Source organism: Oncorhynchus masou, chromosome 20 (genome assembly GCF_036934945.1).
Source record: "Oncorhynchus masou masou isolate Uvic2021 chromosome 20, UVic_Omas_1.1, whole genome shotgun sequence".
Taxonomy (NCBI): Eukaryota; Metazoa; Chordata; class Actinopteri; order Salmoniformes; family Salmonidae; genus Oncorhynchus; species Oncorhynchus masou.
The window spans coordinates 15,632,041-15,656,503 of NC_088231.1; the positions used below are offsets into that span (position 1 = coordinate 15,632,041).

Sequence of the window (24,463 nt, forward strand, 5' to 3'; positions counted from 1 at the left end):
TTGGTCCTGTAGAACTACAGTTGAATTAAATGTGTTAGTCCTGTAGACCTACAGTTGAATTAAATGTGTTAGTCCTGTAGACCTACAGTGGAATTAAATGGGTTAGTTCTGTTGGTCTACAGTTGAATTAAATGTGTTAGTCCTGTAGTCCTACAGTTGACTTAAATGGGTTAGTCCTGTAGACCTACAGTTGAATTAAATGTGTTAGTCCTGTAGAAAGAGTTGCTGATTGGTGGAGTGATTAGAGCCCTGTGAAGTAGAGAGAGAGCTGTAAAGTGGCTGATTGGTGGAGTGATTAGAGCCCTGTGAGGTAGAGAGAGTGCTATAAAGTGGCTGATTGGTGGAGTGATTAGAGCCCTGTGAGGTAGAGAGAGCTGTAAAGTGGCTGATTGGTGGAGTGATTAGAGCCCTGTGAGGTAGAGAGAGCTGTAAAGTGGCTGATTGGTGGAGTGATTAGAGCCCTGTGAGGTAGAGAGAGCTGTAAAAGTGGCTGATTGGTGGAGTGATTAGAGCCCTGTGAGGTAGAGAGCTGTAAAGTGGCTGATTGGTGGAGTGATTAGAGCCCTGTGAAGTAGAGAGAGAGCTGTAAAGTGGCTGATTGGTGGAGTGATTAGAGCCCTGTGAGGTAGAGAGAGATGTAAAGTGGCTGATTGGTGGAGTAATTAGAGCCCTGTGAGGTAGAGAGAGCTGTAAAGTGGCTGATTGGTGGAGTGATTAGAGCCCTGTGAGGTAGAGAGAGCTGTAAAGTGGCTGATTGGTGGAGTGATTAGAGCCCTGTGAGGTAGAGAGAGCTGTAAAGTGGCTGATTGGTGGAGTGATTAGAGCCCTGTGAGGTAGAGAGAGATGTAAAAGTGGCTGATTGGTGGAGTAATTAGAGCCCTGTGAGGTAGAGAGAGTGCTATAAAGTGGCTGATTGGTGGAGTAATTAGAGCCCTGTGAGGTAGAGAGAGCAGTGAAGTGGCTGATTGGTGGAGTGATTAGAGCCCTGTGAGGTAGAGAGAGCAGTGAAGTGGCTGATTGGTGGAGTGATTAGAGCCCTGTGAGGTAGAGAGAGCAGTAAAGTGGCTGATTGGTGGAGTGATTAGAGCCCTGTGAGGTAGAGAGAGTGCTATAAAGTGGCTGATTGGTGGAGTGATTAGAGCCCTGTGAGGTAGAGAGAGCAGTGAAGTGGCTGATTGGTGGAGTGATTAGAGCCCTGTGAGGTAGAGAGAGTGCTATAAAGTGGCTGATTGGTGGAGTAATTAGAGCCCTGTGAGGTAGAGAGAGTGCTATAAAGTGGCTGATTGGTGGAGTGATTAGAGCCCTGTGAGGTAGAGAGAGCAGTGAAGTGGCTGATTGGTGGAGTGATTAGAGCCCTGTGAGGTAGAGAGAGATGTAAAAGTGGCTGATTGTGATTGGTTGTCCCCTATGGTAAAGTGATGCAGAGAGGGCCTTGAGCAGCTCAACAGCTGCCATTGTCCCATGATCCCTGACAAGGGTATTTTCTAATCACCTTACAGACTATTTTCATCACCAGTCATTTACATTTACGTCATTTAGCAGTGGGTCACTGTAGTATCATGTTATTAACCTGTCACATCGTCTTAATGTCTCAACACCAGTCATGGTAGTATAACCAGCGGTGGAAAAGGTACTCAATTTGTATACTTGAGTAAAAGTAAAGATACCTTAATACTCAAGTAAAAGTTAAAGTCACCCAGTAAAATACTACTTCAGTAAAAGTCTAAAAGTTTTTGTTTTTTTACTTAAGTATCAAAAGTAAAAGTATGAATCATTTAAAATGTCTTATATTAAGCAAACCAGATGACACAATTTGTTTGTTTTTTAAATTTATGGATAGCCAGGGTCATAGTTCAACACTCAGACATACTCTACAAACGAAGCATTTGTGTTTAGTGAGTCCGCCAGATCAGAGGCAGTAGGGATGACCAGGGATGTTCTCTTGATAAGTATGTGATTTAAACCATTTTCTTGTCCTGCTAAGCATTCAAAATGTTTGACTTGTGATTATAGCTAACTAGTGATTACTAATAATACAATGAGTTAGTTACCTAATGATATGATCTGTCTTCACTAGAAGTGTGCTGTGTTTGTAACACCCGGCCCCATACGTCAAGATGTGTAGAGTACCCACGCTTCATTAGCCAGGTTGACGATGCTAGGAGAGAGGACAATTCGGCCCAGGCACTGCGGAACGAGGATGAGGGTGTGTGTGTGTGTGTGTGTGTGTGTGTGTGTGTGTGTGTGTGCTTATGAGTGTGTGTCTGTGTTTCTGCTTATGTGTGTGTGTGTGTGTGTGTTGCAGAGAGTGTGTGAGTTTCTCCCTTGGCACGCGGCCCTCCAGGTATGGTGGTGAGCTCATGCCTCGATGATACCCGTCATACTGGCATCAGATGGTGGGCACAAGCGATGGCACCCCCCTCCCCACCACCCAGCCTCCTCCATTAGTTCCCCATCGGGGCGGTTGTGGGGAGGGGGGAGCTGGGCATTCAGGGCGATGGATGTCGGGGAACTCTGGCTGTGACACACGCCGCAATCGGATAAATAGATTGCAGCCCGTTTGCATAATCTAAAGCGAACCGGGCCATCAATCACACATGAAGCGTTTCGGTCCGAGCCGTTACAACAGCCACAGTGTTAAACCTCTCTGAAGACATATTGTGTTGATGATGGGGGAAGGTATTTTTCCATGCTTACTACCGTAGAGTGAATGGAAAGACTGGCACTGAAGTGGTGTTGGGTTTTATTGCCTTTCATTTGGGTTTCATTTGGAGGAGAGGTGCCATGCTCGTCGACCTCGTTAAAAGCCTAAATGAAATGGTCGTAGAGGGCATAGTGGTTAATATGGAGATGAATGGGTATTTGATAGATGGTTTTGCCCTTTGCAGTGAAATGTGTGTGTGCGTGTTTCGGTGTCTGTCGGTGTGTCTGTCTGTTTTTTTTTTCCGGTGTGTCTGTCGGTGTGTTTCGGTGTCTGTGCGCCTGTGTGTGTGGTGTCTGAATTATCTCAGATTATACATTTTTCATGAGTGAACAGCTTTGTATTCTCTCTTAATGGTCTTCCCCTCTCTCTCTGTCTCTGTATCACAGGTGGCATCCTGATTCCCAAGCTGCCCCATGTGGAGTTCAGCCTGGGTAAGTGTCTGTTCTTCTCTTCTTCTTTTTCTTCTTCTTCTTCTCTATGTCCTTCTCACTCTGTTCTTCTCTGCCTCTGTTCTTCTTCTCCCTGGTCTTCTTCTCTCTGTTCTTCTTCTCTCTCTGTGATTCTCATCTTATTCCATGCCACAGGGTTCCAATTTCACCATGTAGTCAGAGCTCAGATAGCCAGACACATCCTATTATCGACATGACGCCGCTATGAGACCGGTCAAACATACACATGTACACACATGCACACACACACAGACAGACAGACGGACGGACGGACGGACGGACGGACGGATGATAGATCAAAAACTAGACTTTCTTCTTCCTGACTGCCTCACAGTAGAGGGGTTCTGGTTCTTCTTCCTGACTGTCTTACAGTAGAGGGGTTCTGGTTCTTCTTCCTGACTGTCTCACAGTAGAGGGGTTCTGGTTCTTCTTCCTGACTGCCTCACAGTAGAGTGGTTCTGGTTCTTGTTCCTAACTGTCTTACAGTAGAGGGGTTCTGGTTCTTCTTCCTGACGGTCTCACAGTAGAGTGGTTCTGGTTCTTCTTCCTGACGGTCTTACAGTAGAGTGGTTCTGGTTCTTCTTCCTGACGGTCTTACAGTAGAGTGGTTCTGGTTCTTCTTCCTGACTGCCTCACAGTAGAGGGGTTCTGGTTCTTCTTCCTGACTGTCTTACAGTAGAGTGGTTCTGGTTCTTCTTCCTGACTGTCTTACAGTAGAGGGGTTCTGGTTCTTCTTCCTGACGGTCTCACAGTAGAGTGGTTCTGGTTCTTCTTCCTGACGGTCTTACAGTAGAGTGGTTCTGGTTCTTCTTCCTGACGGTCTCACAGTAGAGGGGTTCTGGTTCTTCTTCCTGACGGTCTCACAGTAGAGTGGTTCTGGTTCTTCTTCCTGACGGTCTCACAGTAGAGTGGTTCTGGTTCTTCTTCCTGACTGTCTCACAGTAGAGTGGTTCTGGTTCTTCTTCCTGACTGCCTCACAGTAGAGTGGTTCTGGTTCTTCTTCCTGACGGTCTCACAGTAGAGTGGTTCTGGTTCTTCTTCCTGACTGCCTCACAGTAGAGGGGTTCTGGTTCTTCTTCCTGACTGTCTTACAGTAGAGTGGTTCTGGTTCTTCTTCCTGACTGTCTTACAGTAGAGGGGTTCTGGTTCTTCTTCCTGACGGTCTCACAGTAGAGTGGTTCTGGTTCTTGTTCCTGACGGTCTCACAGTAGAGTGGTTCTGGTTCTTGTTCCTGACGGTCTCACAGTAGAGTGGTTCTGGTTCTTCTTCCTGACTGTCTTACAGTAGAGGGGTTCTGGTTCTTCTTCCTGACTGTCTTACAGTAGAGGGGTTCTGGTTCTTCTTCCTGACGGTCTCACAGTAGAGTGGTTCTGGTTCTTGTTCCTGACGGTCTCACAGTAGAGTGGTTCTGGTTCTTCTTCCTGACTGTCTCACAGTAGAGTGGTTCTGGTTCTTCTTCCTGACTGTCTCACAGTAGAGTGGTTCTGGTTCTTCTTCCTGACTGTCTTACAGTAGAGGGGTTCTGGTTCTTCTTCCTGACTGTCTCACAGTAGAGTGGTTCTGGTTCTTCTTCCTGACTGTCTCACAGTAGAGTGGTTCTGGTTCTTCTTCCTGACTGCCTCACAGTAGAGTGGTTCTGGTTCTTCTTCCTGACTGGTCTCACAGTAGAGTGGTTCTGGTTCTTCTTCCTGACTGTCTTACAGTAGAGGGTTCTGGTTCTTCTTCCTGACTGTCTCACAGTAGAGTGGTTCTGGTTCTTCTTCCTGACTGCCTCACAGTAGAGGGGTTCTGGTTCTTCTTTCCTGACTTACAGTAGAGTCTTTCTTCTTCCTGACTGTCTCACAGTAGAGGGGTTCTGGTTCTTCTTCCTCTAGAGGGGTTTCGACTGTTAGAGAGATGGTTTCATGTATATTTTATACTTCTGCAATGGGAGAGTTCTATTTTTGGTCGATGCATTGTTGCCCATGACAAGTTTCACTGTGTCGATGTCTGACAGGGTGGGTTATGTGAATCTTAGCTGCAGTGCTCTGAGTAGGGGGAAGAGGTTCATTGGCTTGACCACCCCCCAGTAAAGCCAGTGTATTTTCCTGACCAGGTGATATAACCAGGTAAAACTGGGGTCCAGAGTTTTTCCTGGTCAGGTCAGTTGTCCAGGACAACTCCTGGCCCTAGTTATTGGGTCTGAGTGTCTAACTCTGAAACTCAGTCAAGTCATTATTTAAATGGCAATGTGTCTCTGCTCATCAAATATATTGTTTTCATCCATTTAATCTGTTATAGAGATAACAAAATGCCATATTAATACACATGACTGTTGTAGATTTAAAACAACAACATATGGACATGTTTTCCTTTGAACACTCTGGACATTTCTGTCTTCCCACAATGCCTGCTGAGCAGACCAGCAACGTGCAGCTGGCCAATCAGATTGCAATTTGAGTGCTGGTGCACACGTACAGGGACTCCCAGCTCGGTTTCATTTCTAGACAGATTATCTGCAGTTCAGGACCGTGTGTGTGTGTGTGTGTGTGTGTGTGTGTGTACACTAATAGTACACACACACACACACACACACACACACACACACACACACACACACACACACACACACACACACACACACACACACACACACACACAGTGTACAAACAAATATATGGTCGTCTTGGCCTGTTAACCATTGTACTGCATAACACATTTAATTTAAGTGACAATAGAATTGACTGGAGTAGAGCTGAATAAATATGCACTGTGAGTCTTCGTGTAGTGATGCAATGCTTCTCCAGAGGTTGTGAAGAGGCTTCTGTTCTAATGTAAATGTTCTGGAACAATGGAGTCAATCTGCTGCAGAGGAAAGAGTGACATGTTTGTATAATTGCAGTAGTTGTGTGTGTGAGTGTGGGCATGCAAGCGTGTGTGGGCATGCAAGCGTGTGTGTGCATGCAAGCGTGTGTGTGTGTGTGTGTGTGTGTGTGTCGGCCTACTACATCGGCAAGACACCCCCCCCCCCCATCTTCTTCCTTTGATCCATCAAACTGTAAATACCAGTTTTGTTTACCTCGTCTTTAAATTACATGTGTATTTTATTCAATTGCCATTCACCATTTTGACTGAAAGGGCTTTTGTTGCTCAGGGAAAACATGATTATCTGGAAGCTCTTAGCTTGAGCTACATGTGTTTTTATTGATAGAGGCTGGCAGTTCTTTTATTCATGCCTTCCATTTCTCTCTCGCTTGATTGATACATGAAATGATATTGCCAGAAATACCAGGAATACATCCATAGAAAACTGCAAAGAAAAGGAGTTTCTTGGTAATCCTTGAAAGCTGAGGGCTCTTCGCCTACCTGGGGTTCAAGCTACAGTATATTCTTGGAGCATAAAATGATAAAAACAAAAACAGCCACCCTGTCACTTGTTTAAGTACACAGCTGTGTGAAGTGGTTAGGAAAATGTAATCCCTCTCAAATTCATAGACATCCCTCTAGATCCAAGGACTGGAAGTGAGAGAGAGATTCACAGGCCCCAGACTGCACCTTTAAGGGCAAGCCATTGAGCTGAAGGGCAGTTTGGCTGAATAAAGATTTGCCAGTAAGCGTTGAGTACATTTCATAACGGGATGAGATGATTCTAGGTGAGGTCTCGGCTAATAAAAAATCAACGGCTTGGCAATGATGTTGATGGTTCAGCAGGTCTCATATCACGACAAGCTAATCACCTGTGACAAATAAAACAATGATTCCAGCCAAAATGATTTATTTCTGGCTCTAATTATCAATTACCATCAGAGTGGGTGATTTAGAGAAAACAGTATGAATAAATCGTTCTTTGTGCGTTCTACTCCACCCGGCTGGAATGTCTTCTCACTTTAACCTTACGAAGAGAAGGTTTCTGACAAGCTGACATGCTCAAATCAAATCAAATTTATTTGTCACATACACATGGTTAGCAGATGTTAATGCGAGTGTAGCAAAATGCTTGTGCTTCTAGTTCCGACAATGCAGTAATAACCAACGAGTAATCTAACTAACAATTCCAAAACTACTACCTTATACACACACAAGTGTAAAGGGATAAAGAATATGTACATAAAGATATATGAATGAGTGATGGTACAGAGCGGCACAGGCAAGATGCAGTAGATGGTATCGAGTACAGTATATACATATGAGATGAGTATGTAAACAGTGGCATAGTTTAAAGTGGCTAGTGATACATGTAGTACATAAAGATGCAGTAGATGATATAGAGTACAGTATATACGTAGACATATGAGATGAATAATGTAGGGTATGTAAACATTATATTAAGTAGCATTGTTTAAAGTGGCTAGTGATATATTTTACATCAATTCCCATCAATTCCCATTATTAAAGTGGCTGGAGTTGAGTCAGTGTGTTGGCAGCAGCCACTCAATGTTAGTGGTGGCTGTTTAACAGTCTGATGGCCTTGAGATAGAAGCTGTGTTTCAGTCTCTCGGTCCCAGCTTTGATGCACCTGTACTGACCTCGCCTTCTGGATGATAGCGGGGTGAACAGGCAGTGGCTCTGGTGGTTGTTGTCCTTGATGATCTTTATGGCCTTCCTGTGACATCGGGGGGTGTAGGTGTCCTGGAGGGCAGATAGTTTGCCCCCGGTGATGCGTTGTACAGACCTCACTACCCTCTGGAGAGCCTTACAGTTGTGGGCGGAGCAGTTTCCGTAACAAGCGGTGATACAGCCTGACCGGATGCTCTCGATTGTGCATCTGTAGAAGTTTGTGAGTGCTTTTGGTGACAAGCCAAATTTCTTCAGCCTCCTGAGGTTGAAGAGGCGCTGCTGCGCCTTCTTCACGACACTGTCTGTGTGGGTGGACCAATTCAATTTGTCTGTGATGTGTACGCCGAGGAACTTAAAACTTACTACCCTCTCCACTACTATCCCATCAATGTGGATAAGGGGGTGTTCCCTCTGCTGTTTCCTGAAGTCCACAATCATCTCCTTAGTTTTGTTGATGTTGAGTGTGAGGTTATTTTCCTGACACCACACTCCGAGGGCCCTCACCTCCTCCCTGTAGGCCCTCTCGTCGTTGTTGGTAATCAAGCCTACCACTGTTATGTCGTCCGCAAACTTGATGATTGAGTTGGAGGCGTGCGTGGCCACGCAGTCGTGGGTGAACAGGGAGTACAGGAGAGGGCTCAGAACGCACCCTTGTGGGGCCCCAGTGTTGAGGATCAGCGGGGTGGAGATGTTGTTACCTACCCTCACCACCTGGGGGTGGCCCGTCAGGAAGTCCAGTACCCAGTTGCACAGGACAGGGTCGAGACCCAGGGTCTCAAGCTTGATGACGAGCTTGGAGGGTACTAAGATGTTAAATGCTGAGCTGTAGTCAATGAACAGCATTCTCACATAGGTATTCCTCTTGTCCAGATGGGTTAGGGCAGTGTGCAGTGTGGTTGAGTTTGCGGACCTATATATCTGTCAACCTATTTGGGCGGTAAGCAAATTGGAGTGGGTCTAGGGTGTCAGGTAGGGTGGAGGTGATATGGTCCTTGACTAGTCTCTCAAAGCACTTCATGATGACGGAAGTGAGTGCTACGGGGCGGTAGTCGTTTAGCTCAGTTCCCTTAGCTTTCTTGGGAACAGGAACAATGGTGGCCCTCTTGAAGCATGTGGGAACAGAAGACTGGGATAAGGATTGATTGAATATGTCCGTAAACACACCAGCCAGCTGGTCTGCGCATGCTCTGAGGGCGCGGCTGGGGATGCCGTCTGGGCCTGCAGCCTTGCGAGGGATAACACGTTTAATGTTTTACTCACCTCGGCTGTAGTGAAGGAGAGTCCGCATGTTTTGGTTGCGGGCCGTGTCAGTGGCACTGTAAAGCGGGCAAAAAAGTTATTTAGTCTGCCTGGGAGCAAGACACCCTGGTCCGTGACTGGGCTGGTTTTCTTTTTGTAATCCGTGATTGACTGTAGACCCTGCCACATACCTCTTGTGTCTGAGCCGTTGAATTGCGATTCTACTTTGTCTCTATACTGACGCTTAGCTTGTTTGATTGCCTGCGGAGGGAATAGCTAGACTGTTTGTATTCGGTCATGTTTCCGGTCACCTTGCCCTTATTAAAAGCAGTGGTTCTCGCTTTCAGTTTTGGGAATGTTTTAATCGTTGCTATGGGAACGACATCTTCAACGCACGTTCTAATGAACTCGCTCACCGAATCAGCGTATTCATCAATGTTGTTGTTTGACGCAATACAAAACATATCCCAGTCCACGTGATGGAAGCAGTCTTGGAGCGTGGAATCAGATTGGTCGGACCAGCGTTGAACAGACCTCAGCGCGGGAGCTTCTTGTTTTAGCTTCTGTCTGTAGGCGGGGAGCAACAAAATGGAGCCGTGGTCAGCTTTTCCGAAAGGAGGGCGGGACAACGATAGACAGCTGTCACTGATTAGGAATCATACTTAGGTAGCCCTTTTTCATTCCTTCAGTGTGGGTAGTTGACTTGTGTTAGCAGCACTTAGCCCTCATAAGCTTTACGGTAGTTTATCTTGTTTCTTGTTTTGTTGGCGTCATTCCAGAATAAAAGGAAAATGTATGTTCACCACACTGCACTTTGGTCCACTTCTTTTGACGGCCGTGACAGAACTACCCACCACCAAAGGACCAAGCAGTGTGGCTAGGAGCGGCCCCCCCAAAACATTTTTTTGGAGGAGGCACACGGGACGGTCGGCGGTGCCGAGGTGTGAACCAGAGACAACCTGGGAGGAGGTAGAGAGGTGGTCGGTCGACCCAGGGAGAGTGCCAGAAGCCTCCAATGATGCAAGAAGCCTCCAGTGATGATCCATGGCAAGAAGCCTCCAGTGATGATCCATGGCATGAAGCCTCCAGTGATGATCCATGGCAAGAAGCCTCCAGTGATGATCCATGGCAAGAAGCCTCCAGTGATGATCCATGGCATGAAGCCTCCAGTGATGATCCATGGCAAGAAGCCTCCAGTGATGATCCATGGCAAGAAGCCTCCAGTGATGATCCATGGCATGAAGCCTCCAGTGATGATCCATGGCATGAAGCCTCCAGTGATTTTTTTATTTTTTTATTTGATTTATTTCACCTTTATTTAACCAGGTAGGCAAGTTGAGAACAAGTTCTCATTTACAATTGCGACCTGGCCAAGATAAAGCAAAGCAGTTTGACACATTCAACGACATAGAGTTACACATGGAGTAAAACAAACATGATGATCCATGGCAAGAAGCCTCCAGTGTTGATCCATGGCACGAAGCCTCCAGTGATAATCCATGGCACGAAGCCTCCAGTGATGATCCATGGCACGAAGCCTCCAGTGATGATCCATGGCAAGAAGCCTCCAGTGATGATCCATGGCACGAAGCCTCCAGCGAGGAGTCATGGCACGAAGCCTCCAACGACAGCTTCCAGTCCAGAGCCTCCAGCAACAGCCTCCAGTCCAGAGCCAACAGCGACGGCCTCCAGTCCAGAGCCTCCAGCGACGGTCTCCAGTCCGGGGCTTGCAGAGAGTGTCCCCAGTCCGGGGTCAGCAGAGAGGGTCCCCAGTCCGGGGGCCAGCAGAGAGGTCGCTACCAAAGTGGGGTGAGCCAGAGGTGGAGCGGGGTCTACGTCCCGCACCAGAGCCGCCACCGCGGATAGGCCGGAGTCCGCACCTTTTGTCTCTATTTTGGTTTGGTCAGGGTGTGATTTGTGTGGGCATTCTATGTTCTATTTTCTATGTTTTGGTATTTCTTTGTTTTGGCCGGGTATGGTTCTCAATCAGTGACAGCTGTCTATTGTTGTCTCTGATTGGGAATCATACTTAACTAGCCCTTTTTCCCATATTTTAGTGTGGGTAGTTAACTTTGTTTGTGGTACCAAAGCCCTGTAAGCTTCACGGTTGTTCATTTTGTTTCTTGTTTTGTTGGCGTCATTCCAAAATAAAGAGGAAAATCTACGCTCACCACGCTGCGCTTTGGTCCACTTCTTTTTACGGCCGTGACATTTTCAAAGCAACGACCAAGGTGGGAGGATATCCTTTCAATATCCAACCACACATATGAACAAAAAGGCTACTAATTATTATGTTTGTTATCTCAGCACAATTAAATAAGAACTCTGCATACTTTGAATGCAAAAGGGAAGAGTCTTGAGAGATTTACAATAACCTAATATTTAACCTCATAACGATCTTTGAACAAATATAGCTGCTACTCGGGAACGAGGTCACCAAGGGGAGAATTTAGAATGCTAAAAAGTAGTCCCTATCAGTTACCCAAAACGCTTCAACACGCCTCGGATTCATCAGCCGCAGAACCATTAGCGTTATTTCCACTTGTTGCCTAGTAACTGTGGAGGAATGATTCAGTGTCAAACGGTGTGCCCGGCTATGCACTCCAAATTAATCACGCATTAGGCTTTTTATTCACTCATTTGACCACACATTCAGCTTGAAGTGATGCATGTATATCAACATCATACCTACAGCAGGTCTGAACAGTACTGTCAACACATTGAGGTGGACTGAGTTCACATTATGTATTACCGTTATAATTGTTTGTCACTATTCCATGGACTTTGTTTGGCCTAAACACTACAGGCATTGTGGAACTAAGACCTACATAGACATTCATAGTATGAATCTGCATACGGACACCATGGCCTTTAGTTGTACTGTAGCCTGATTGGTTGTAGTCACCGTGCCTAATCTCCCTGTGGACTTTGTTTGACCGCCACAGTGGCTAGTCTCTCAGGCAGTCATGGTGTGTGGAAGGACAATTTTCTCTTTAGAGATCTAAACAGTGGGATGATTCTGCATATAACACCCTCCTGTTCAGTGTTTGATTGGTTGAAGCCAGTAGCCTCCGAACATCAGAATTCCCAATGGCCCTGTGCCACAACAGGAAGTCTCTCTCTCAGTGGCCTCCAGGGGGAGTCTCCGTGGAGAGGGGCTGGCGCTGCATCAGGATGCCCAACTTGGCAGCTCCTCCTCTGGGTACCGTGTTCTGGGGTTTAGGCAGGGTCCACGGGCAGTCCACCCAGCTGAGATGAGACTCACACCCCAGGGGAGTGGAGGAGATGTGGGGTAGAGGAGGAGAGGAAGGGAGGGGTTGAAGGGGGGTTTCAAAACCTTCCCAACACACTCTGTCAACTACCAATTAAAGCTTGATTAATCGGCTTCCCTCATTAGCTGTCGCTCGGCACACAAATTAGGTGTCGTTTGATAATGCCAACGTCGGAAAACAATGTTTCAAACGCCAGTGTCATGTCCTTCATTTCTCATTCAGGTAACCTGTGTGTTACCTCTGAGCTATACACAGAGGGGAAATAACCACTTCACACACACAGAGGGGGCATTTCAAAACCCCTTACTGTACTTTTTAAGTTTTTCTTTTTAATTTTGCAAATAGTTTTTGTCAATGTGGATCAAGCTTTACTCTGATCACTAGTGTTGACGATCATAGCCATGTTATAATGAGTGTAAGCGAGGGGCAGGAGGCCATTTTAACTACAGTACAGTACATCTCTTCATCTACTTCTGTCTAGTAATGTTCTAGACAGAAACACACTTCTAACAATTGGAAATTTTGGAAATGACCCCGGCAAGATCTTAGAAAACGGCTTCCTATTCCCTACATAGTGCTCTACTTTGTTTGCTATATAGGGAATAGGGTGCCATTTTGGATGTACCCTGGATGTTGGAACAACGGATGCACACATTCAACGTTTCAAAAGAGTGGAGCCCCATAGTATATTTGGATGCAATTGGCGCAGGATGCAGTTGCTCCAGCCAAATGCTACGCCAAGCCCACGGAAGTTCATTTATTCTCCGCAATAAGTCTGGATCGGAGTACCTCCACGACGATTTCTAGAACGTAAACACATTCTAACCGTCCTGACTGGTCCAGAAACTGTTGGGTTGGGCCAGAGCCAGAACACATGTGGGCTTTGATGGTTAGAGATTATCCAATCACTGAAGACTTTGTTTTCTACAACACCCCGCATTTTGACATCCCCACAAATGACTTCAATGATGGCAGTCTCAGACTGAAGTATGTGGCGAACATAGAGCCGTTTGGGTCACCAGGCAACCGGTGTATAACTCCCTGTACTGTCGCTCCTTTAACAAAGGCCCAATCATCATTTCAACTCAGCATGGATACAGGATAAAGGAAGGGAAGTGGCCAATTTGTTTCCCAGAAAAAGAACCACCAATTTGAAGGCAAAGTCTCTTCAGCATGGATGCAAACAGTTAACATCTGTTACTGTATGTCAATCTGACATGGTACGAACACACTTCAATGATTGACTGGAGCTTTTTCTTCTGTTAAGACACTCAATCAGCATCTATTTAAATAAGTCCAAAGCCAGGTAAGAGATGTGTGCCACTTTATTTATCATTTGTATTGATCAGGGGTCTCTAACCTTTTCTAGCATGAGAGCTACTTTTAAAAAATGAAACATGTTGCGAGCTACTATTTTTTTTTCTAGCTTTCAGATAAGCACATTCTTCTCTTCCCGGGTCCTTAGTGTACAAGAGAAGGTAGTTTTCTGTCAATATATCTAGTAAAATAATGGTTAATGAACAACTCTAAGTGGGGCCATATAATACCTGTGATTATTTTCCAAATTCTGTCTAATATTTTCTCAAATTATGTTTTCTCAGTTTTATTTGGGGGGGGTCACTCTTGAAATTACAATTGTTCATAGATAAACAACGAAATTGGATGTTATGAATCCATGTCAATTGCTAAATATCAGCAGAAGACAAAACAAATGTGGGTTTGGAAGAAAGCTAATAAATAGATTTTTGAGTGTAATTCCCCTTTAATTGCACATCTGGCCCTTTAATTAAGCATCTGTCCCTTTAATTGCACAGGAACGTGTTGATCGAGCTTAATGTGCTGGTCTAGCGATGGTTCTGTACTGCTGCTGTTCATTTCATGGCAAAGTTTCCAAATAATAAATAATAGATACAAATGATATACTCACTCATGGTATACTTTTGCAAGGTAAGCCGCCTTTGTCGTTAGCATTTAATGGATAAGGGTTTTGGGGAAATTATTTCTGTCAACTCACAAGATGGTTATCACATCAAGTGGAGTAATAGACAAACGCGCGCGCCACACAGACAGACAGGGGCAATATTGCTGGAAATGAATTGGCAGATGTTGTGTTAGGTTTGTTTTTTTAAGCCAATCGTGGCTAACCATGGGTGGAATAATGTCAAAGCTGCGTTGATTAGTTAGTAGCTGGGAGCTTGCGGTGTCGCATACTTGTGAGATTGGTTTATGACCGTTAGCAATGGAACACATGAAACATTGCGTATACTTTCGGGAATTGTTTGCCGAGCTACTCATAGTTGGGCTGTGAGCTACTAGCTAGCGGTCAACCTGTTGGAGACCCCTGGTATAGATTATCATTCGCTAGTCAGCTACTCACTTTATGGTGCGTGTTCTTTATTTGGTATTTTGACTTCACAGAATCAACATCTGTCCATTAATTCGACATCTTTCACTAGTCTAACATCATATGGTTGTCATTTTCTCTGTTTAATTGACATGTCAGTTGTATAGACTCTCTCCACAACATGAATTGCCATTGTAGTAATATAAAAGGCATTATATTTTCCACAGACCTGATGGTGAACACTGAACAGGTGTGAAAATGGCGGCAGATGCAAATAATGCTGTCAAAATAATTGAAGTGCTGATATAATTATCGTGATTAATAAACCTCATCTGGAGAGTGGGGGTTGCTATGGGAGACAAATACACCACTCTCCAGATGAGGTTTATTAATCTCCCATAGCAACCCCCACTCTCTCCCTTTCTCTCTCCATTTGCCCTTCTAATGGAATTTAGATTCCCTGTAAGGTCACAGGGGAGATGGCACTGTATTTAAACAAAGTCCCTGTGAATTTGTCGTAAAGTGTCAATGTATACACATTTTTCCTCTTGCCCTTTCTTTCTTTCCCTCTCTCTTTTCTGTTTCTTTCTCATATCCCTATTTCAGTATTCATTTTTCTCTTTTTCTCTCTCTCTCATCCCCAGCCCTCTTTCTCTCCATATCTCCCTCTTTCTCTCTCCATCTCTCTCTCTCTCTCTCTCTCTCTTTCTCTCCATATCTCCCTCTTTCTCTCTCTCTCTCTCCCCTTTTCATCTTTCTTTCTTCCCCTCTCTCTCTCTCCCTTTTCATCTTTCTTTCTTCCCCTCTCTCCCTCTCTATCTCAAATGTTACTGACCTCATAAAGTCAGCAGTTGAATTTAATGGCTGTGGCTTTGGTCCTATCACTCTGTGAAGCGATGCGGATAGAGATGTCCACTGTCACATGTCAATCCTCAGTAGAGTGTGATATTAGGTGAGATCCCAGGACCTGTCAGAGATCCTCTGAGCCTTTGAACTGGAGAGGATCAAACTCTGTTGAGCAACTCCCCAGTGCTATACCACACTTCAAATCAAACTGTATTAGTCACAAGACAATAGGTGTAGACCTTACAGTGAAATGCTTACTTACCAGCCCCAATTCAACAATGCAGTTTAAAAAAAATACAGATAAGAATTAAAAGTAACAAGTAATTAAAGAGCAGCAGTAAAATAACAATAGCGAGACTGTATACATGGAGGTACCGGTACAGAGTCAATGTGCAGGGGCACCGGTTAGTTGAGGTAATATGTACATGTAGGTAGAGTTATTAATGTGACTATGCATAGATGATAACAACAGAGAGTAGCAGCGGTGTAAAATAGGGGGGGGGGGGGGGATGCAAATAGTCAGGGTAGCCATTTGGCTAGGTGTTCAGGAGTCTTATGGCTTCGGGGTAGAAGCTGTTTAGAAGCCTCTTGGACCTAGACTTGGTGCTCCAGTACTGCTTGCCGTGCGGTAGCAGAGAGAACAGTCTATGACTAGCGTGGCCGGAGTCTTTGACAATTGGATGTGTTGCTATGATTGTGGGAGAGATGGAGAAAGAGCGAGATATGAAGCAAGAGAAAAAGAGAGAGAGAGAGAAATGATGAAACGTAGGGTAAAGCTGAGGAACAGAGGGAGCGGATCTTCTATGGTCCTTGGGAAAATAGAAGTGTGTGTGTGAGTTTCTGTGCGCATGTCTGTTCTTCTGCCTCCTCCGTTCTAACGCTGCTTTCTTCAGCCCATTAATGGAACTCCAACATATCTAATAGTAAGATCTGGGTTGTTGGTGGAAGAACAGGGGAACGTCACAATGTAGAATCCATCCGATGGAATAGCACCAGAGAGATGGCACCGCATCGTAGTTGGCTGTGTTGTTTTGTTCTGCCTGGCGATGCAGCCTTTCCTCCATGACAACAGGTTAGACATGGTGGAGGCATCTCCCTATAGCTCTGATTTTAGATGGATACACATTCTGGAGCAGTAGTTTGCATGGCAGATGCTTGGTGGCCTCCTGGAGCAACCAAGGTCGAAAGGCTAATCTATGATGTTTTTTTTGTGGGCTGACACACGTGTACTGACACACACTTGCTTGCAAGCACGCATATACACACATACACACACACACACACACACTCACACCTCATGCTGTTTCTAGCCCACGGTGATGAAGAAAATGTATTAGCCCAGGGGAATCCAATACTGGAACGTTGACTGTCTGCTCCAGTCTGGTGACAACATTTACTAAGAGGATGTGTTGTCCCTGTCACCCCATACCATATGTCACACTGTCTGTTACCTCAACGACAGTCACTATGTCACTACGGATCCACAAGGACTGTTAGTCACACGGCCCTGTCTCAAACTGTGGTTCAATCCATCTATTTAACTGACTCCTTTACCTCACTTCTGCCTTCGTCGTGCCCCATGACTGCTGTGTTGTTGTGTCTGTCTACGTGCCACTGTCAGTGTTGTTGTAGTAGAGGAGGATACTCATAATGGAATGTAAAAATCAACTGTTATCTGTACACTTGTCTGTCTGTCTGCCAAAGGTCAAAATCATCATTTAAAATAATAATGCCGTTGACAGTAAATTTGAAAGGTTGTTCATCATTCATATAATGATCAGACTAAAAGCTAAGTTATTATTTCAGTTTACAACCATACAATTTAGTCACCCCAAACCCCAGGGAGTCACAGAAAAACACCATATTTTCAGATAAAAGTCTTGGCTATTTTAGGATGATAAATTAGCGATGATTGTAGCCATTGCATCGGAGCAGAAAGTAATTTGCTTTAATGCTGAAGGACTTTAATCCAGATCGAGCCAGCCAATTAGCCTAACGGGCTGCATTACATCTGGCGTGGTCAGACCTCCTCTAGTATTTTCATGACTCACCCACTCCCTCTCTTTCTTGCATTCTATCACTTCACTCAATCCTTCTCTCCTTCTATTCCTCTTCCCATTATCTCTCTCTAACTCTCCTTACCTTACCCTCTCTCTCTCAACCTGTTCTCTCTCTCTCAACCTGTTCTCTCTCTCTCAACCTGTTCTCTCTCTCTCAACCTGTTCTCTCTCTCTCAACCTGTTCTCTCTCTCAACCTGTTCTCTCTCTCAACCTGTTCTCTCTCGCTCTCTCAACCTGTTCGCTCTCGCTCTCTCAACCTGTTCGCTCTCGCTCTCTCAACCTGTTCGCTCTTGCTCTCTCAACCTGTTCGCTCTTGCTCTCTCAACCTGTTCGCTCTCGCTCTCTCAACCTGTTCGCTCTCTCAACCTGTTCGCTCTCGCTCTCTCAACCTGTTCTCTCTCGCTCTCTCAACCTGTTCGCTCTCGCTCTCTTGCTCTCTCCTGTCTGTCTCTATTTTTCTCGCTTTCTCCCTCTTGCTCTCTGTCTCTCGCTCCATTTGGACACCATTTGTGTCAGAGAAGAGGCTCTTTGAGAGTATCATGTTACCTAGAGTGTTGTTAGTAAGTTCCATACAGCAGGCTGCTATTCTGCTATTCCATCCACTCTTTTTGGTCTAATAAAAAGCATTCAGGAAATATTTGTGTCCATTTCACTGACTGGGCAAAGAGACACCAACAACCTAAAGAGGAAATGGAATTAAATTATGTGATTTAGGCGTATTTCTGATGTCACACGGTTTGAATGGGGTCATCGATTGAATGATAAATCATTCTTTTTTTCTACCCCTTTTTTCTCCCCAATTTTGTGTTTTCCAATTGGTAGTTACAGTCTTGGCTCAACTCTGCAACTACTGAACGGACTCGGGAGAGGTGAAGGCCGAGAGCTGTGCGTCCTCCGAAACACAACCTAGCCAAGCCGCACTGCCTCTTGACACAATGCCCACCAATGTGTTGGGGGAAACACCATACACCTGGCAACCGTGTCAACGTGCACTGCGCACGGCCCGCCACAGGAGTCGCTAGTGAGCGATAGGACAAGGACATCCGTGCCGGCACAACTCTTCCCTAACCCGGACGACGCTGGGCCAATTGTGCACCGCCCCATGGATCTCCCCGTCGCGACCGGCTGGACTCGAACCCAGCTAGTATTGCGATGACATGAGGTATCAGTCTATTCAGTGACACCCAGAGAACATTAGCGTCGGAGCTCTTATTGCGGGACTCTGAAACAACTGTGAATTGAGCCACATTCGTCAACCTATGTGTATTGAACACTATTCCCAAGGAAAAACAATACTGCATGGATTTTTAGGAGTCTGATAATGCTGAGGAGGACGTTGGGAAAAAATATCTTTGGTATTGAGTAAACTGATACCACATTTCATTGATTCCCAATCCTTAGGTAAAGATGTACAGTGCAAAATGAATGTCAATACACACAATAGGCTGACTGGGGGAGGTGATTTCACACAGTCACAGTCCTGCGATAAGTGCTACAACACTAATATTTGCGTAATCTCTTCACAGTTGTGTTCTGTGGGTGTCACTGAGTAGACTGATACCATATTTCATTGCATCACATTCAAACTTTGTTTAATGTTATCTAGTCTAAATATGGCATGATTCCACCAATTGAAACCTTCTGCATCACTTTCAAAGAGGTACTTTTATTTTGAAGGCAAACTGCAAATTCCACTATTGTACCTAATCCTTATTGTGGCTAGTGCCCGTACAGACAGATGAAGCTAGCTGGCTGCTTATAACCTTAGCTTTGGGCAACAGGGTTAAGTAGCTGGCTAGTTATTTATTTTTTCATGAGCTGATTTCAATGGGCGAACAACAAGTGGCAACCTAGCTAATACTTACTCACAAGGATTCTGAAATCATTTCTAAGAATAATGAAAATAACTGCAGTTTCTACTTGTCATTGTTTTCAGGCTGGTTGTATTGGTGCTAGCTAGGTACCAAGCTAAAGCTAGCTACCCCAGAAGTTGCGGTCAAACAAATGAATCTTTATTACCAACGCGGTATTGTAAACACATTGTTCGTGGCCGTTGTTTGCTTGTTTGCAGAATTTTTGTACAGATTCGACAGTGCTACTGATAGTAGTGGTGTCGCTTAGCTTGCACGTGTAAATTCAGAACATACAACATTCTGTAATAGAACTGTTATTTGACGTGTCAAATTAAAAGCTTATTTAACTCGTCAAACAGTGTTGTTTGACGTATCGTTTTTGACACGCAAAGACCCAAACGGAGTTCAGTAGTATGTCGTGACGCTAATAGCAGTGAAGCTATTACTATGTATTTCCTGGAAGGCAACATCTGAAAAATAGAGCACATGGTAGTGTGTACCAGTGCTCGACTCGTCGCGAAAGCCAACACCCCCCTCGACAGAGAACGGTTGATTGTTAAGGGCAATGAATTCCATTATCTTGGCATTAATGGATTTCGCCTTTGAGTTGTCTCGCTGAAATGTTCTTACTCTTTCAAATGACTGCTCGACTTGTTGACTGCTCGATCCACACAGCAGACATTGTGGGCTAGGTTAGGAATGCTGTGTTTTATGTGGCGTCAGTACGTCATTCTAATGCTGTAGGTAGGAAAATGGCTGGTACTGGCTGCAATTTACATAAGGACAACAAAAAAATGTTTTTGTGTGAGTCGTAAGTGCTTGCCTGTATGCATATGTGTGTGTCCGTGCATGTTTCTGCCTGCATTCAGCTGTACATCTACTTCGTGTAGTATGGTATAACCCAACTAAGGAAGAGATTAAATTCTACAGAGTAACCCGTTGTCTTGGTGTGTGTCCCAGTGCATAGCCCCGTGTCTCTCACACTCTCATCCTCCAAAGATCAGAGAATGCTAGATGGACCAGTTCACTGAGACTCCAGCAAAGGTCTTTACAGCAAAGCTAGTGTTTTATGCCTTAGCACCATTCATCTTTTAACTCCTGGGCTAACTCTGTAGCTTCCTCTTGACTCTTCTTCAATTCTCCCTTGTTGTAGCCTTTTTATTTTCTGTGCCCGTACAGTCGCTTATTCTGTAAAATCGACCCTCCGAGGGGGAATTACACATAAAAAGAACAACCTTCTGTCATATTTTGCTGCTTTTATGGATTTTTGTTCTATTGAGTAATGTTACTCGGGGTTACGATTTCACTAAATAATGTGCTATAGTGACAACGCATTTTCAGAGCGGATCAATTCTCGTTTGTCTGCCAGAATGTTGCTAGTTGGATGAAGTGCACCATTTGGACGTGGTCCAATGTCCTGATTCAGATGTCTCACCCTGTAGACTTAGAGCACTGTAGTCAGATATTACACCCTGTCTAGTAGTCCTAGAGCCCTGTCGTCAGATATCACACCCTGTCTAGTAGTCCTAGAGCACTGTAGTCAGATATTACACCATGTCTACTAGTCCTAGAGCACTGTAGTCAGATATCACACCCTGTCTAGTAGTCCTAGAGCACTGTAGTCAGATTACACCCTGTCTATTTTCCTAGAGCACTGTAGTCAGATATTACACCATGTCTATTGTCCTAGAGCACTGTAGTCAGATATCACACCCTGTCTAGTAGTCCTAGAGCACTGTAGTCAGATATTACACCCTGTCTAGTAGTCCTAGAGCACTGTAGTCAGATATTACACCCTGTCTATTGTCCTAGAGCACTGTAGTCAGATATCACACCCTGTCTAGTAGTCCTAGAGCACTGTAGTCAGATATTACACCCTGTCTAGTAGTCCTAGAGCACTGTAGTCAGATATTACACCCTGTATATTGTCCTAGAGCACTGTAGTCAGATATTCCACCCTGTCTAGTCGTCATAGAGCACTGTAGTCAGATATTCCACCCTGTCTAGTCATCATAGAGCACTGTAGTCAGATTTTCAACCATTCAGTGACAGCATATGGCTCTTTGTGGTTGCTTCAAAATCTACATGTATTGTCCAATATCGCTTTACAGTAAATACTGGTGACCACAGCCTCATACTGAGCCAGAGAGGGAGTGACCATTCCTGGACAGGAAGTGTTGGTTTCCTATGATGGCCTAGCCTCCCCTCGTCCCCTCGCCTCCCCTCGTCCCAGCCTTCCTGCCAAACAGGAAGCCTGGAGGAACTAGGGACTAACCAGGGGTTTCACTGACTAACATTAAATCCTAATAAAACGGACAGTCCTCAGCACACTCACTCAGCTGAGGAAAGAAGGAAGAGAGAAGACTGACTGGCAGCCATGTTAGTTTGATGACTGGGTCTCAGGAGACAAGCTGCTTTCCAGAACTAAGGACATATGACTTCCCATTTCCTGTACAGTGAGGATACTTCCCTGAGAAATAGTTGTAAAACATTTTTTTATCCTTCCACCACTCTCACCTCATGCCCCGGGAATGGTGGGGTCGTGGTGATTTCCCTCCTCCTTCCTCTCCTTCCCCTTTCCCTTTTGACCTTTCTATTCAACCTTGTGTTGTTTGATGTTGGGGTTTTACTTGGGGAATGTACTATACTGACTGTCCTCTCTCTCTGCCCTCCCCCTTTCATCAACTCTCTCTCTCTCTCTCTCTCTCTGCTCCATCTTTCTCTCTCCTCCCCCACTCTTTCTCTCTATCTCTGTGTGTGTGTGTGTCCTCCCCTTCTCCAGAGTGCAGGGATCTGATTGGCTCTGGCAGAGACAGGACGCCCAATGCTCTAGTCCAGGTTGCTGTCATCGACCCCCGGGAACAATACCTGGTCTCCCAAGCCTGCACAGAGATAGTAGAGGTAAGGCACATGCATATGCACTGACACATATACACACACACGCATATGCACTGACACATACACACACACACCCTTTCACAAGCCACTTAATGCAGCTACCTCCACTCATTTTCACTCCGTCTTTCTCTCACACACACTCTTTTGCTATCTCACTCCCTTTCTCTGCCGGTGATTGTTATTTTTACTGTTAAAGGGTCGCTCTGGTTCACTGGGTCTAAGTTGCTATTGCTGTTGTGGTTAACATGGAACCCAAACCGGGTGCGTGCATGCGCCATCGTGCATAAATGTATTTTGTCCCCCCACACCAAATGTGATCACGACACTCAGGTTAAAATATCATAACACTCAACACCAATTATATTAATTTGGGGACAGGTCAAAAAATATTAAACATTTATGGCAATTTAGCTAGCTAGCTTGTTGTTGCTAGCTAATTCATCCTGGGATATAAACATTGAGTTGTTATTTTACCTGAAATGCACAAGGTCCTCTACTCCACCAATTAATCCACACATAAAACGGTCAACCAAATCGTTTCCAGTCATCTCCAATCCTTCCAGGCTTTTTCTTCTCTTGACTTTATATTGCGATTGGCAACTTTCATAAATGAGGTGCATTACCGCCACTGACCTCATTCGTCTTCAGTCACCCACGTGGGTATAACCAATGAGGAGATGGGAGAGGCAGGACTTGCAGTGCAATCTCGTTGGCGCGCGCAAGCAATGTGGGTGCAATAATTGAATAATATAGATTTTTAAATTTATTTTGCAACGCGAGCAGTGTAGTCAGCCTGTTAAGTCTTTCTCGCTCTCATTTGCTTGCTCTCTTTTGTTCCCTCCCTCATTCTCATTCTCATTCTATCTCTGTCTCAATTCAAGGGATTTATTGGCATGGGAATAATGTTCTCTCTCTCTTTCTCATTCTCTCTATCTCTGTCTCAATTCAAGGGATTTATTGGCATGGGAATAATGTTCTCTCTCTCTCTTTCTCTCTGATTTGTGGTTAGAGTCTCTCTTTCTGTCTCAATCTGACTATCAGTCAGTCAACTGCAGTAGCAGACTGTCTGCCTGTGCCCTCTGTGTGTGTGTGTGTGTGTGTTGAGTCTCTGCGCTCCATACAGTCTCACGGAAGTGTCTGTGCCCTCCGACCTTTGGCATGCCTCTTTTATTGCCCTCAGAGCTGGAGTGTCATTACCATGGCAACAAGAGCACAAGTGTTTTCGGGGCGGCAACATCTGTCCCGGGCTGGAATACCCACCTAGAACACACACACACACACACACAGTGGTGTAAAGTACTTAAGTAAAAATAATAAATCATGTAAATGGTGTTGGAGTGTGCCCCTGGCTATTTGTAAATGTAAAAGTCTAATTGTGCTGTCTGGTTTGCTTAATATAAGGAATTTGAGATTTAAAATGAATACTTGAGTATATTTTAGCAATTACACTTACTTTTGATACTTAAGTATATTTAAAACCAAATTATTTTAATGGGCAACTTTCACTTTTACTTGAGTCATTTTCCACCATTACACACACACACACACCTCAACAAATCAGTCACTTGTCTTTCCCTTTCTTCCCCCCTCCTCTCCGTCACAGACTGAGGGCTCATGTGAGAGAACACAAAGACGGGGTTGAATCTCTCTCTTATCTAGCTGATTAAGCAACAGGAAGATTGACTGTTTTCCTTCGTCTCTTACTGTAGAAACGCAATAGAAAATAAAAGGAGTCCTCGTCCTCCACTCACTCTGGGTCTGGGTCCAAGTGGAAAACACAGGATGTGGTACAGCAGTTAGCAGTACAGTACGGCTCAGCTGCAGGACTAGTGTGATTCCATAGCTGTAATGTGACTCTTGCTTTGGAGAGGGATCTGAGAACAACATGGACTGTTGCTTTCGGCTTCTTAAAAGGAGGGTACGTATGGATACTCTATGTGTGTAGCCGTGGAGATCTCTTCTGATCGTACTGTCGACGTGTCTCTGGATTTATAGTCGCAGGGTATTGTACCTGTTGAACCAGACGCAGTGTAACTTCTGTATCTGACTGGTTGATGTATTGGAATGACTAGTTTCTCTAATTCATTACGTATCACTTTTTTGGGGGGGTCAACTTGTATTTATTTTCCAAGGATAACAGACAAGAACAAATAGCATCAGGAATGCTTTTACAGTACGAGACTGAAAAATAACACTAAACTGGCAGTACACCATACAGAGTTTGTGTGTGTGTGGCCAGCCATAGGGAGTCCCTATACTAC

The 24,463-nt window shown here is 44.9% G+C and overlaps 1 protein-coding gene across 11 annotated transcripts in view; it reads left to right on the forward strand.

Moving 5' to 3' along the window:
• Positions 1 to 24,463, forward strand: part of LOC135507014 (type II inositol 3,4-bisphosphate 4-phosphatase-like) — a 333,119-nt gene that overhangs the window by 146,951 nt on the left and 161,705 nt on the right. For 10 of the 11 annotated variants that reach the window (XM_064926488.1, XM_064926482.1, XM_064926486.1 and 7 more), the window contains 2 exons: positions 3,091 to 3,135; positions 22,087 to 22,205. In XM_064926488.1, the coding sequence (XP_064782560.1) occupies positions 3,091 to 3,135; positions 22,087 to 22,205 (164 nt within the window). Of the gene's footprint in view, positions 1 to 3,090; positions 3,136 to 22,086; positions 22,206 to 23,816; positions 24,121 to 24,463 lie in introns of those variants that run through there. The other variant, XM_064926490.1, reaches the window with a different exon arrangement.